The sequence below is a fragment of the Adiantum capillus-veneris genome, chromosome 8 (assembly GCF_014529385.1).
Source record: "Adiantum capillus-veneris isolate H3 chromosome 8, ASM1452938v2, whole genome shotgun sequence".
NCBI classification, from domain to species: Eukaryota; Viridiplantae; Streptophyta; class Polypodiopsida; order Polypodiales; family Pteridaceae; genus Adiantum; species Adiantum capillus-veneris.
In genome coordinates, this window is record NC_140938.1 from 66,415,227 (window position 1) to 66,431,178 (window position 15,952).

The 15,952-nt window shown below is 48.9% G+C and overlaps 1 protein-coding gene across 5 annotated transcripts in view; it reads right to left on the reverse strand.

The window, feature by feature from the left end:
- Positions 1-15,952, reverse strand: part of LOC147452278 (transcription initiation factor TFIID subunit 13-like) — a 187,258-nt gene that overhangs the window by 151,361 nt on the left and 19,945 nt on the right. For 3 of the 5 annotated variants that reach the window (XM_086518035.1, XM_086518031.1, XM_086518033.1), the window contains one exon: positions 15,402-15,579. In XM_086518035.1, the coding sequence (XP_086374161.1) occupies positions 15,402-15,534 (133 nt within the window). In that variant the 5' untranslated portion in view covers positions 15,535-15,579. Of the gene's footprint in view, positions 1-15,401; positions 15,584-15,952 lie in introns of all 5 variants that reach the window. The other 2 variants (XM_086518032.1, XM_086518030.1) reach the window with 2 other exon arrangements.

Below are 15,952 nucleotides of genomic sequence, written 5' to 3' on the forward strand. Positions count from 1 at the left end.
AAAATGGGCGGCCTCTCTTGCTGAGGTGTCTTGTAGGTGGCTCTCCTTTTGTCAAGTGTCCAGTTTGCACCTTTGAGTTAATTCCCTAGTTCCCACCAACTTATAAAGTTGTGACTTTCCAAGTGACCCAGATTTCATTTGGCGCACACATGCTTCCATACCCATCAGAATTCAGTGCTAGCTAGCTTGACCAGTCCCAGATTCATCGACTATAGCAGGGCTACAGTGTCCTTCACTGTACAACGTCTTTCACAGGACAGGTCTAGGCTGGTTCACACTGGACGGACACTGGACGGACCCTCTGGGCTGGGGAGTGACACGTGGCAGGGTACCGACGGTGGTCTAGTGGACCTCGTGGCCAGGTCACTACATGGCTGACATTTATGAGCCGTTGGTGGCTCTTTATGGTGGTACATATGAGTAGTAGCGGTTGGTTATTGGATTATCTTCTTCACCTTTGATCTTGTACGTAGTGGTCTAGAGTGAGTGGGTCTTTACACAGAGCACGTCTTCACCATCCCGGCACATCTGAGCCTCGACACCCCCATTGTACCTGTGAGTCCTGGGCTGGAGCTGAGTGTGTTGCCACGCCAGAGTCTTTATCAGTCTTTGAGATAGTCGAGTCATATGTTCTGGTCTGCTGTTGTGTCTTTGTGAGCTCTGTTAACGTCTATTGTTTCCTTTTTGTTCAGTCTGTTTGAGGGAGATTCAGCCTGTTTGAGTGAGATTGTCACGCACATTGCACTGAGGACCACCCACTGTAGAGAGCATGACACATTATCCGTGCTATAGGTGCTCTCATTTTGGCGAGCACGGTGGGACCTCAAAGGAAGTCTCACTCTTGTGGAGATAAAATCGTGAAGCTAATCGGTTGTTACTTGGCTCCGCACACTTGCTTACACTGTGTAGATAGTCTGCAAGTCTGGTCCTCTCTCGCCCTGGTCCAGCCAGTCCTAGTCCTCGTCCTTGGTCCTTGGTCCTCGGTCCTGGCCTAGTCCTCGCCCTAGTCCAGCCCTCCTCGTCCTGCCAGCTAGGTGATCTAGTCACTGGTCCTGGACCAGGTCGTCTAGTCACTATCCTCACTTGTTTTGTTTTAGACCTGTGTTGTTCACTGCATGACACATACAAGGCGGTCAGTTGAGCGTCAAAGCGCACTACTGAGCCCTCTGAAGCACTATAACAGAAGACGCCTTGTGGTATATAGTAGAAGTCCATTAACCTCATCAACCCACATACGACATCCCCCATTCCTTCATTCCCCATTCCTTCATCCGGTTCCACATCTGCCAGATCACCTTCTCTAGTAAAGCTCTCTCCTATTCTGCTACAGCAGGCTATTGAGCAACGGGCTCAACAAGGGGCCATGGAGGCATTGGCTAGTGTGTTGGCCAAGGTAAACATCAAGTTCCCCACCTTCAAAGGACTCTCCTCGGAAGATGCGGACGACCATGCACGGAGGTTCGTATCTCTCTGTAGAGGACGTGGTCTTAACAGGGAAGATGCTTATATGGTACTTTTTCCATCCACCTTGGACGGCTTAGCAGACAAATGGTACAGCTAGTTTGCAGAGAATCATTTTGCAACTTGGGCAGACTTAAGACAACAGTTCTGTGCAGCTTTCAAGCCGGGCGACTACCAAGAGAAAGTGTTGGATGAGTTGGCCAACATGGTGCTCCAGCCAAAGGAGACTTTTGCAGAGCTTATGACCAAAACCAAGTCTCTGGTTGCCAAGCTTCCCCAGCAACCCGGTGAATTCATGGTTAAGAAGTGGGTGGAGAAGGCGTTTCCAAAAACCTCTCAGCAAAAACTCTGGGAGAGTCTCCGACCTGACGCCACTCTGGAGGAATTTATCGCAGCTGCTACTAGAATAGAGGGGGCTAGGAAGCTGTTCAACAACTCTCCTCACATAGATACTCCCTCTGTGTTCTCGGAAGGTAGTCCTGCTGATCCTTTGACTTCCTTGCGCAGGGAACTCAAAGCCCTCAAACTACAACGCGCCCTCCAAGAAGAGAAATCAATCTCTCTGAGACAAGAGAAACCATCGCACCTTGAGGCTTTGGATCAAATCAAGAGAGAACTAGAAGAGCTTCGGTCTCAGCAGGAGACTAAAGCTATGGTATGGTGCAGCTCTTGTTACTCTCCTGGACATCCTCCATAGGACTGTCCCCTTCGGGCTTATTGCCACTTCTGCGAAAAATCTGGGCACGAAGATAAGGATTGTGACTATATCAAAGGATTGCGGCAAATACAGCAAAGTCTTGGTCCTTCTCTTCAGCAAGGGCCATCACGTGCATCCAACATGGTTTCTCCTTGTGGCCATCCACACCATATGCCACCTTTGCTGACAGCCCCTCCTATGCAAGGTATGCAGAGCACTTTTCCCTCTCAGAGCTTTTATAATGCCCATGCTTCCTCATCTCCTCAAAGCTTCTATGCCTCCACCTCCAACTCAATGCACCAAGAGCAAGGACCACCTCGCACTTCGACTCGCCCTTTGAATCGGCCCATTTTGTGCTACAGATGCGGGGAATACGGGCATTACCAAAGCAAATGCCCCCTGCCAGAAGGGTCCCCTCCCTGCCGTCATTGCCCCGAAAGGAAGGATCACTACAGTAAGGATTGCCATAAAATTCATGCATCCATGGCTTCAAACCCAAGTCAAAGCCAGAATGAGTTTGCCTTTCCCAAGCTCAATTTGATAGAAGTTAGCACTGTTTCTCAGCCGCCCCCTTCTACCCACGTGGTTACCCCTAAAAATAAGCCACCACAGTTGGCAGAGGAGCTATCGGGCGTCCTCACCCGGGCCCAGAGAGCCGCTCTCGGTCTTAGCATTCCATCAAGTTCAACTCCCCCACACATTCTCACACCAGTGGATACCCTGCCTGCAGCTGTTAACAAGCCCTCCCCTAGTGCCATGAAAGAATCCAAATCTTTGCTCTCAGATATTGATGAAGCTTTCTTGGAAGCAGTTTCCGATCTACAGGAGATCAAGGTACCAGAGGAACAACAGGTAGAAAAAGAGAAGCTTACAGCAAAGACAGTCTTGAAGAACACTTTCCGACAAGTGTCTCTCTATGACATGCTGTGGCTAGATGCAAGTTTTAGAAGTGACACCCTTGCTGTTATTCAATCACTTTATCCTAGAGCAGGTCCTGGTGGCGGGCACCTCCCAGTGCGACCATCAGAGTCCTATATGATATCCAATCCCGCTGCTCCACTTACTGATTATAAAAGCCCTGGCCTGACAGTGTCCGTTTTGGGTCGGCAATTCTTAGGAGTCATAGTGGATGGTGGATCTGGCATCAACCTGATGCCTGAGTTCACTATGTTAGCTCTAGGTCTATAGCCTACTCGCCTTGCTCCATTCACAGTTACATTGGCCGACCAGCGGACGGTCTACCCAGTGGGCATAGTGGACAATGTGCCTCTGCAGGTACAAGACTTTACTTTTAACTTGGATTTTGTTGTGGTTCGTCTTCCCCAGATTGAGGGCGGATTTGCTTTGCTCATTGGAAGACCATGGCTGCGCCACACTAAAGCACTTCATGATTGGGGAAACGACGCAATGTGGATACAAACTTTTGGCTCCCTGATGCAACCCATCCTCTTAGAAGGAGGTATGGGGGAGGGATTAGCTCGAGGGTGAGGGGGAGATAGGAAGGGTAGGGTGCAAATAAAGAGCACGCAGCTATCATGAGCAAGAGAGATGTCATGATCTTGGAATTCATCTTGCAGGACGGGTTCGGTGAAGGGAGTTTGCTGGACACAGAGGAGAGCTTTGTTCTGGTCTGAGAAGCAAACACCAAAGGGGTTGATGTTTGAAGGGGAGTGAACTGCTGTAGAAGAGATTTCTTACTGCTTTTATGCTTCTTTATAGGCTCAGGTGGCACATTAGATTGAGTTGCTGTGGAATCATTTGAAGAGGGTGTTCCTTCAGGCAAAGAGTGAATAGAGACTCCATAACAAAGCATAGATTTGGTAGCCTCCAACCACTCCAGCAAGTCTTCATCTGACCCATCCGGCGGAGTAGGTTGTTCCAGTTCGGGATTGGACTCCATGGACAGGGAACTATGATGCACCACCGGATCCATTCCGCCTTCAAGGCGAATCGGTTGCATTGGGGAGCCAGGGGTTCGTATCCACATTGCATCGTTTCCCCAATTATGTAGTGCTTTCGTGTGTCGTAGCCATGGTCTGCCAATGAGCAATGGGAAGCCGCCTGCTACCTAGGGAAGGCGAACCACCACAAAATCCAAGCTGAATGTGAAATCTTGAACCTGCAGAGGCACCTTTTCTACAATGCCCAAGGGGTAGACAGTCCACTGGTCGGCCAAAGTCACTGTGAATGGGGCAGGCCTAGTGGGCTGGAGACCCAATGCCAGCATAGTGAATTCAGGCATCAGGTTGATACCCGACCAACCATCTACTATGACCCCTGAGAATTCGCGGCTCATAATAGAAACGGTTAGACGCGGACTCCTGTAATCAGTAAGTGAAGCTTCGGGATAGGATATCATGTAGGATTCGGAGGGCTGCACTGGGAGGTGCCCGCCACTAGACCCTGCACCAGGGTACAGAGATTGAATGATGGCAAGGGTGTCACTTCGAAAATTTGCATCAAGTCGAAGCATGTCATACAATGACACTCGCTGAAAGGTATTCTTCAATATAGTCTCTACTGTAGGTTTTTCTCTTGGGATCAGTGTCTTCTCAGTTTCCTTGATCTTTTGTAAGTCAGTAACTGCTTCTAAGAAAGCCCCATCAATATCGGAGAGCATAGTAAAAGATCCTTTCTTAGCACTAGGGGATGGCATGTCAGCTGCTGGAGGAGGTGTAGGCATTGGGGAGGAAAGGGTTGTACCTGCTGGAAGATTGAGGCCGAGGGCTGCCCTCTGAGCTCGTGTGAGGACACCAGTTGGCTCCTCTACCAGCTGCAACTTGTCTTGAGAGGCAATCATATGGGCAGAAAGTGGTGACTTGGGGTTGGTACTAACTGCTATCAAATTGATCTTGGGAAAGGTGAATTCAGGTTGGCTCGGACTTGGGCTCGCAGAGGTAGAGGCGCGTTGTTTTGGACAATCCTTAGTGTAGTGATCCTGAGCCTCAGGGCAAAGTTGGCACGGAGGAGAGCCTTCTGGCAGAGGGCATTTGCTCTGATAATGCCCATACTCTCCACATCTGTAGCATAAAATGGGCCGATTGGAGGGACGGAACGGCGGACGAGGTGGTTGTTGCATGGAGTTTGAGGGTGACGTGTAGAAGCTCAGAGGGGTTGAGGGAGCATTAGCATGATAAAAATTGGGAGATGCGAAGTTGTTGTGCATACCTTGCATAGGAGGTGTTGTCAGCAAAGGTGGCATAGGGTGTTGATGACCATAGGGTGAAACCATGTTGGATGTAGGTGTCAACCCTTGTTGAAGGTTGGGGGCGAGGCTCTGTTGTAGTTGCCGCATTCCCTTCAGATAATAGCACTCTTTGTCATCATGGCCAGGCTTCTCGCAGAAATGGCAGTAAGCTCGAAGTGGGCAGTCCTGAGAAGGATGCCCTGGAGATCGACATGAGCTACACCATACCATAGCCTTAGTCTCCTGCTGAGACCTGAGCTCTTCTAGCTCTCTTTTAAGTTGACCATAAGTCTCTTGATGTGGGGGCTTCTCCTGTCCAAGAGAGAAGGATCTCTCTTCCTAAAGGGCCCGCTGTAACTTTAGGGCTTCCAGTTCCCTGCGTAAAGAAGTCAAGGGATCTGATGGACTGTCCACGAGTACAGGGGCAGTTTCTACCTGAGGAGAGTCAGTGAACAGCTTCCTAGCTCCCTCTATTCTAGTAGCAGCAGCAACAAAGTCCTCCAGACTGGCTTCAGGACGGAGACTTTCTCTAAGCTTTTGTTGAGAAGTCTTAGGCAGAGCCTTCTCTACCCACTTCTTCACCATAAATTCTCCTGGTTGCTGAGGCAGCTTGGCGACCAGGGACTTTGTTCTGGTCATGAGCTCGGCAAATGTCTCCTTGGGCTGGAGCAACAGGTTGGCCAACTCATCTAGAATCTTTTCTTGATAATCCCCAGGTCGGAAAGCTTCACAGAACTGCTGTTTTAACCAGTGTTACCAGGGAACGCCTCCCTATGGGTTGGGAACGCCGGAACGGCGTTCCGGAGGGTCTTCATGGCCCGGAACGGCCCGGAACGGCCCGGACGTTCCGCAGGGGTTTTTGGTACCGGAACGGCCAGCCCGAAACGGCTCGGAACGGCCCGGAACAGCTCGGAATGACAGATTTTCAGATTTTTGAGCTTTATCTTGTGAGGCTCCCCCTTCTTAAATGCCCTTCCCCCCACCCCTTACCTTCACAGTGCACACAAGCTCTCAAGGGTGAAAGCTCAAGCTCTACCCTCTCGAGTCTCGAGTCTTGACTCTCAAGCTCTAGCCTTGTTAGTCGGCAAGGCTCTCTCCCTCTCCCCCTCTCTCTCAAGCTCTCTCGAGAGTCGAGTCTCCCACTTTTAAGCTCTCTCTCTCTCTCTCTCTCTCTCTCTCTCTCTCTCTCTCTCTCTCTCTCTCTCTCTCCGCGTCCCTCCCCCCTCAAGCTCTCAAGCCTATACGACATACGTTGGCCATAGTAAGGTTGAATGGTCTTCAAATCAAGTTTTCTGTGAGTATTAGAGTCAAAGGACTCTGACACTACTATATTTGAATCACACAGAGCTTAAAATTGCATTATTTGGGTGTTTTTATGCCTCCCGTTCCGGACCCCTCACCGTTCCCCCGTTCCGCGGGGGATCCCGTCGCCGTTCCCGTTCCGCGTTCCGGGTAACTATGGTTTTAACATAGTCCAAGTAGCAAAGTGGTTTTCAGCAAACTGGCTGTACCATTTATCTGCAAGACCATCCAAGGTGGACGGAAAGAGCACAAGGTAGGCATCTTCTCTATTGAGGCCACGACCTCTGCAAAGAGACAAACCTCCGAGCATGGTCATCAGCATCCTCTGTGGAGAGACCCTTGAAGGTAGGGAACTTAATGTTCACCTTGGCCAGAACACTAGTGAGCTCCTCCATGGCCTCTTGCTCCTGAGCTTGAGGCTCACTAGCTTGCTGTAACAAAATGGGGGAGAGCCTTACCGGAGAAGGTGACCTGGAGGAGGATGTAGAACCGGTTGAAGGAATGGAGGGAGCTGTATGTGTAGGTATGGGTGATGGTGTTAATATACTTCTACTGGGTACCAAAGGTTGGCGTCGTCTGTGGTAGTACTTCTGGGGGCTCATTAGTGCGCTTTGATGCTCTAATGATCGCCTTGTATGCGTCATGCAGTAACCACCACCCCAACCAAGCTTTGGGCAAGAAGAACTTCACCTGGTTGAACAGTGAACTAGACTCTACTAGACCAAGCGAGTGACTAGACCAACTGGCCTGGACCAGGACGAGAAGGACTAGACCAGGGACGAGGAGGACTAGACCAGGACGAGGACTGGCTGGACCAGGGCGAGAGAGGACTGGACCAGCAAGGTGAGAGACTAGACCAGCTAGATTAAGCTGTCTAGGGTGAAACTGGACCAGACCAGCACAGGCGAGACGAAGAAAAACCAGATAGCTGCTTTACTTGTACTCAACAGAGAGTGAGACTTCAATTGAGGTCCCACCGTGATCGCCAAAATGAGAGCACCTGTAGTGCGGACAATGTGTCGTGCTCTCTACAGTGTGGGTGCCCCTCAGTGCAATGTGCGTGACAATCTCACTCAAACAAATGGAAACTCTCTCAAACAGAATGGAACACAGAAACAATGGATAACAACAGAGACACAACAGTGGACCAGAACATGTGGACTCGACTAGCTCAAAGAACCATGTACAGACTCTGGCGTGGTAGCACTGATTGTACTAACTGAGTGTCCTGTGAAAGTGACACTGTAGCCTGCTACATGAGGTAGTAGCAATGCTTGTCCTCGTGTCTCGACTTTTCACAGAAGTGGAAGTAAACCCGAAGGGGGCATTCATGTGAAGGGTGCCCTAGTGAGCGGCATGAGCTACACCAAACCATAGCCTTAGTCTCCTGTTGAGACTTGAGCTCTTCTAGCTCGCGCTTGATTTGTTCCAATGCCTTGTAATGTGGAGGCTTCTCCTGTATAAGAGAGAAGGACCTCTCCTCCTAAAGAGCTCGCTGTAACTTTAGGGTTTCCAGTTCCCTACATAAAGAAGTTAACGGATTAAAAGGACTTTCCAAAAACACTGAGGGGGTCTCTATCTGAGGGGAGTCGGTGAACAGCTTCCTAGCTCCTTCTATCCTAGTAGCAGCCGCAACAAACTCCTCCAAGGTGGCATCAAGTCGAAGATTCTCTTTCAGTTGTTGAGAAGTCTTTGGAAGAGCCTTCTCTACCCATTTCTTGACCATGAACTCACCTGATGGCTGAGGAAGCTTGGAGACCAGAGACTTTGTTATGGTCATGAGTTCTGCAAAAGTCTCTTTGGGCTGAAGCAGCAGGTTGGCCAACTCATCCAGAACCTTTTCTTGGAAATCGCCTGGTCTGAAAGCTTCACAAAATTGTTGTCGTAACGTGGCCCAAGTAGTAAAGTGGTTCTCTGCAAATTGGCTATACCACTTGTTTGCTAAGCCATCCAAGGTAGATGGGAAGAGTGCTAAGTAGGCATCTTCTTGGCTGAGCCCACGACCTTTGCAGAGAGAAACAAACCTCCGGGCATGGTCGTCAGCATCCTCTATGGAGAGACCCTTGAAAGTCGGAAGCTTCATATTCACCTTAGCTAGAACGCTTGTGAGCTCCTCCATGGTTGTCTGTGCAAGAGCTTGCTGTAACACAGTGGATGAGAAGTTAATTGATGGGGGTGACGAGGGAGGTGTAGAACTGTTCGAGGGAGAAGGTAGGGGTAATGGGGCTGGTGGACTTCTGCTTGGCACGAAGGGTTGACGCTTCCTGTGGTAGTACTTCAAAGGACTTAGTAGTGGGCTTTGTCGCTCTTCTGATTGCCTTGTATGTGTCATGCAGTAACCACAAGCCCACCCAAGCCTTGAGCACGAAGACCTTCACTTACTGCACCAGACTTTACTACTAAACCAGGGCGAGTGACTAGACCACCTCCTGGTTAGACCTAGACGAGAGGACTAGACCCAGCCTACTCTGGCTAGACCTGGATGAGAGAGGACTAGACCCAGCCTACTCTCGCTAGACCTGGACGAGAGGGGACTAGACCAGGACGAGTGACTAGACTAGCTAGTCTAGTATTGAGCTCGACAGACCAAGCTAGACTAAGCTAGTCCAGACCAACACAGGCGAGAGCTTAAACAAGGTAGCTCCTCGACCTGTAGCAAAGTGGAGTGAAACTTCAATTGAGGTCCCACCGGGTGTGCCAAAAATGAGAGCACCTGTAGCGGAGATAATGTGTCGTGCCCACTGTAGTGGGTGCTCCTCAGTGCAATGTGCATGATATCTCACTCCACATAACGAAAACACGAAAGACAAGAACAACAGAACAAGAACAACAGAGCAACAACACGACTCAACAGATCATGAACAGCACGGACATCGACAAACTCAAAGAAACCGATACAGACTTGGGCATGGCAGCACACTGAGCTCCAACCCAGATCTCCTAGGTACAGTAGGGGTGTCGAGGCTCAACTGTGCAGGGATGGAGCAGACGTGCTGTGTACAACTCTGATGATAGACTCTAGATGACTGACCACACAAAAGTAGATGATGATCCGTCCCCCCAACTGGAACCAACCACTCATAGGTATATCCTAACGAGTCACCAACAGCTGGCAGATATCCCAATCCAACTAAGCCTATCTCCTAACTAAGATGGTGGTGATCTGGCCACGATGTCCACTGGACCACCATCCGTAACACTTGCCACATGTCACTACCCAGGCGAGAGTCTGCCCAGTGTGAACTCAAGCCCAACTGCAACTAACTGCTTGTCCCATGCCAGTGACACTGTAGCCCTGCTACAATCCTGTCAGTAGGTAGGGTAATCCAAGATGAGGGAAAAGCCAAACTGAGAAGTCTGCGCTATGAATATCCTCTGAGAAGAGGAAAGGCCAGACCAATCTGTCTGCGCCATCTTGCCTGTATCTCCTGCCTCCAATCCATCGGTGTCAACCAAAACAAAATCCGCGCCAACAACGCCACCAAACCGCAACTCGATGTGGCTCTCAATGTGAATGAGCTGGTAGTGGCCTACTGCCCAAGTCGAGGGATAAGTCTGTTGCAAGGTTACCGAGGGTGAGTGTAAGAAACTCTGAAGGTAGCAATCCAAATGGTCAGGAGTGTAGAAGAGCAACAGCACTACAATCCAAGCCAAGCTCCGGGTAACTCCGATGTAGTCGCGTGATGATGCATGATCTCCCGCATCTCGCGGATAAACTCTCCAAGAGAGTCTAAAGAACTAAAGTCCCACTCAGTCTGTAGATCCAAGCAATGAACCTATCAAAGAAGAGATCCAAGATCCTCACCCTAAGTCCATGTAGATGCTTCTGTGTAAGCAAGTGATCTGATGTATCGAGGTCAAGTGGTAAGTGTCTGTCCACCCAAGATGGTGGTGTCTTCTCTGGGAATGTCGGAATCCCATATGTCATAAGGATGGCCATATCTCGTGTGAGCTCCTCTGATGAGTGCATAGGTGTGTCCATAGCAAACCACAAGTCACCACCTCTCTGGAGTGCGCAATCGCCGAATGATGGCTGGAATGAATGGATCTCCGAAGGATTGTACACACGTAGATGATCAAGCCGATGTCGAAGATACTGTGCACAGCAGCAATCACTGAGAGACTGCACGGACCACCATCGGATGGTGTCCTGGCAGGAGGTAACTTCATCCTTTGTGAAAAACACAAGCCATGTGGCTGCTGTCCACCCAAAAACGCAACTGCGAGGTGATGAAAACGTTGTTGTCCAGCGATTTTCAGCATGCTCGTACGCTCCCAGCATGGTCCGGAGGTCAGTGCAGAGGAGTATGGGAAGGGTGGTGAATCACTGTCAATTCCCCAGATGGGCTGAAAACAAAGAAAATAGCAAGGGGTAATGGCTGAAATCTGATGAAGATGAGAGGATACTCGCCGGCAATGCACCAGATGCAAAGCCGGGTAGGTTGTGGCGAGATCCAAGGTCCAGAAGCTGAGCGCTGCCCTCATGCTTCAAAAACGCAGGTCAATTTGTAGCCCACTTTTGCTGCACTTTTTCGCACCAAAACCTTCTATTTGCTGAAAAAACAAAGGCTTGATGGGCACCCTAGGTGCCCAGCAACTTGTGGAAGGTGTCAATGACACAAAGTGACCAATAAAACCACCGAAAATGGGCTAAAAACCCAAAAACGCAGATGAAGGTCAAAAACGCAAATGGATCTGGAGGGGTTTTCCGTGACAAAGATGTCCAAAAATGGTAGCGCTAGCAAGGAAATCAGCAGATCTGATGTTTCTTGCAAAAAACGAAGGTTGAGGTGAGGTCCTCCGCAACAAAAATGGCTCCCGTTTTTGCGCTTGCTTTGCTGATGTAAAAACACTGGCAGATCTGGCTCCAGTTGCAAAAACGCTGGCTGATCCAGCCCTTGGGAGAAGAACCTGATGCGATGTAGCTCCTCAGAATAGGCAGAGCCTAATGCTGATGATACCATGTACCTTGGCGACTGATACCATGTGAGAGTGTGCGTGTGCGGAAGCGTGAGAGAGAGAGAGAGAGAGAGAGAGAGAGAGAGAGAACACAAACGCAAGAGATGGTGAAGAGGGGGCGATCAGCCCCCCATGACTACCATGAGCAGAAGACCCTCAGTACAATCAATATATGATCTCTGTGAGATGAGATGTGAAAGTGGGTACCCCGGTCCCCCCTGGCCCCATAAATAGGTGCCCAAAGGGAGGTAGGGCAAGGCCTGATAAAAATCCCCGCGACCCAACAGAAAAATGATATATGGAAATATATGTGGGCGCCCGAACAAAATGGGCGCCGGCCCCAAACTCGGGCAGCCGGACCAAGAGCAACCTAGGCTATGGGTGGCCAGCCCGAGACATACTAGCCATACAAGTATGCCCTAGACCTGTGAAGCAACAGAGTGGTGTAACACTCGTGAGGGTGGGCCAAAACACCAAAAGCTGCAATTGCAAAACGCTGGGGCTGATTTGCAAAAACATTGATTGGCTAAAGTTGGCTTATTTGATGAAAAACGTTGACTGATGGGTTTCCTTTATAGTGGATTTTTAGGTGACAAGTTGGGAAATTGCGTCAAGCCGAGAAAATGTGCAAATGTGCGCACAGGGGAGTTCTCAAGCGATAACTCACTATTCTTTGACCCATTTGACAAACGGATTGGACCGATACATTCCTCTAACCTAGACCTACATGCTCGTCATGTCAGATGCCCACCGAAATGTAAAAACATCTATCAAAACGCTTGTACAATCCATTCATGCAAAGGGGTTCCAAAACTCGAAAACCTATCTAATGGACTCGTTCGGACATGCAAGTCCTGCGAACTGCAGGTACTAACCCTCCTAGGATTCTACACTCCTATCTAGGGACAGGAGTGTTTAGACACTCCTATCCCAGGATTCTAGCCCTCCTATCTAGGGATAGGTGCAAAATTGGCTCTAGAAGTGGATGAAGCATGTCCAGGTGGCACACAGCCATGTGCACGTGACATCCCCTCTTGCTTAAGGTGAAGTACGGGTACCAAACTCCATGCACACCATAACATGATCCAGAATGAATGGCCTTTTAGATGATGTCTTCCACGGCTACTTTTAAGAGAGGCTCCTTTGGGTGATGTGGAAATGTCCAAAAGACAAGGATGGTGATGATGCATCTACTTGCAACATTGGACTGCCTCCTAGATCAACAATTCCCTTGTTGGTTACCGGCCAGCCTGCCTCAACTCGGGTGGTGTGAAACAAACTGCAAAACGGACTGGCAAACCTAATCTAATGGACTCAACCAGACATGCAGGTCTTGCGAATAGGCTCTCAAAATTGCCGGTACTAATCCTCCTAGGATTCTAGACACTCCTAACTAGGGAGAAGTGCAAAATTGGCTCTGGAAGTAGATGAAGCATGTCCACATGGCACACAAAGCCATGTGCACGTGACAACCTATAAGGTCAAATGGAAGGACTCTGTCCACCAGCCATGGTGTTTTCCTCTAGGAAAGATGATGTTCGCATATGCCGACACGGGTATCTCTCGTAAATCCACTCTTATAGTATACAACGAAGGATTGTATTAGTGTGATTGTTGGATTTTGTGACTTGTCTCATCCTCAATTCCGCTACATCTGACTTTCGGACAGGGCTGCCACTTGCACCTTTCCTATTTTTCTCTTATATTCAGGCACTAAATGCTACCTGACAGCAACAAAGATTGGGCTCAAAAAATTGCATATGCCTATCCTGATGAGGAGCTGTTAGACGCAAAGTTTGCGGATGGCAGTGCTTCATATTTGCAGTGCCAAGAGGCCAATTTACGAAGGGTTCTGCCAGCTCTTTAAATATTTTGGGTGGCTTTGGGTGCAGTGATCCAACTGGTGCAAGACGATTCTTTTTAATTGGTCAGTCACTCACTTTTGATTCGGTCCCTCGGAGAGAGCTTTCACTGGGTCCCTCCTAAGATGCATGTACGCCTTCATCTCACACCGAAGCAGTAAATTGCACCCCTTGTTACCATTAGGTGGAAGTTGCTTCACAGGAGTTCATCAAGTCTTTCTTTTTGGCGGAGAGAATTGTAACCAGGTGATCTTGAAGACAATGTGGTATATTAATCTTGTTTGATCTCTTTAAGCTCCTATATAGGCCAGATATGATGACTTCTCAAGAAGTTTTTTAAGGTCTCATTGAGATGGACACTCTACATGAGCCAACGTTACCTTGGATATCATCACCTTACCCACCTCGCAGGGCGGATTGGGGTTCATCGATCTAACCTGTTACTACTAGGGAAACTCAATTGTTTGTGGACTACTTCTGGGTGGTGAGCCTTGGAAGGAGCTTCCTCTAGCTAGGTTTCAGGCTCCAGTTCCCCAAGCAGGGAGTCCATGGCGACTGGAGACACGATGGATATTCACACGATGCCCAGAATCAGATTGAGCTGAAGATGGGAGGACAGATTTGCTACAAGCGTTCTACGCGCTTGGGAGTGGCTTCGCCCTTGTTTGATCCAGAGGTAGTCTTCTTGTATAGAGGAGAGACGATTCACGAGGAGGGCTGGCTCTCGTGTGCAGTGCAAGTCTTCCTTGATCTCAGAGTGCACCTTCCAGAGGATCAAAGTTCTTGCAGCACCAGCGGCAAAGAGTCTAACAGCCCCAGCTCCTAAGGAGCTAGTTAGAGGAGGCTGAAAGTTGGTGAGATTTCAGCTCTCGGCCTCTACTACAGCTACAGTGGGACCTTGGAGAGTGGTTGTGGATGGACTGCTCTGCCCACCCCCCCCCCCCTTCCCCCCCCCCGGTTCCTTTCTGAGTTTAATGCACGCCTTGTTGTCTTAGATACTGATCCCATTTCTGGTCACAACGTTGGGCTAGTCGTAAGGCATGCAGGATTACAATCTTTCAATGTCTGGTTGCACACAAAGGGACAACCGTGGGAGTTTCGCTACACCATCGTGCATGCCCTTCAGTTTGCATTGGGTGAGGTTCAGCGGCATTGCTTAAGTGATTGCCAAAAGGCACAGCAAATTTAGCTCAGAATTCTTCGTGCGATGGCTTCCATCCTCCCAGACATGATCTTCACTTGGGGGATAGGAACGTGGTCAGCTGGCTCAAGGCCAGCAATAGGCTATGAGACAGAGCAGGACAACCTAGACACTAGACTACAGTCAAGGCGCCCTCAGCAGTGCCCTGTGCTGAACTTCTCAAACCTTAGATGGGAGTTGATAGCAGCCATGGCCGTTTGAGGGCTTGGTGTTACCAAATCTTCAAGGGGCGGCCCGAGCCACCCATAGCCACGGTTTGTGCATTCTAGCTTGAGCTTATACATACACTCGGAGGACAGTGGGGCAGCATACGGAGCAGCTCAGATGAGACGAGACTGAGAAACAGTGCCAGGCTTTCATAGTTTGAGGCAGCCAGGACCTTTCTTCACAGTTGGACATGGTCTTCATTGGCATACAGGCCTTCTGTTTGGCTTATTCTCCCCTAGCGATTACATATCTTTTGTCTTTCATTTTTGAAGCATCTCCCCTTTTGTGCAGTTTTCCCTGAGGTTCGGGGTCATGTAGCCCGTTAAACAGTTACAAAAACTAACAGAAGCGTTTTTATGCAAAAACAAAAGAACGATTTATCATTGATGGAATAGAACAGTAATCATGGTTACAAGTAACAGAGAAAAAAGCAGTAAAATATAGATCTGGCAAAGGTAAAATTAAACATGACGATAGATATGCATGAATTAAAAATAAGTATTAGAAGAAGGCAAGAACACCCACACTCCCTGGTAAAAATGCCTCGTTTCCTCTTGAGTGAAGACTCCATAAAACTTGCATCCGACTTGCCTTTGGCAGTAGCTCTTCCCCCAGCATTGGAAGTAGGTAGACTAGCTGCTGCAGAAGATGCAGCCATTCCAAATCACAGATCACAAGCAAGTCTCTCTGCAATTCAAATTACCTGTCTTAAACCGTATAACATATATCAGAAAGAGTTCTTGTCAAGTAAATACCTCCGAAATTATATGCACCATGCACATATTGTGCATACACATGCATATAGTGGCTGTCAATAGCAAGCAGCCACTACAGCATTTAACTGCTCCATACATACAATGAATGCAGTAACTCTTCAGAAATGAACGTACTATGATACTCATTGCCTTGATTTGGTCATGTTTGAAAAATCAGAGATGACATAATTCTACACTCAAATAATGACAATTTTCAAGCAAAATACAAGATGTTTACATCTCAAGGAAACTAGGACTTTTTGTGTATATATGTGAGGCTTGAGCGTGTGCATGTGTGCATGCATACACAAATGTGCGCAT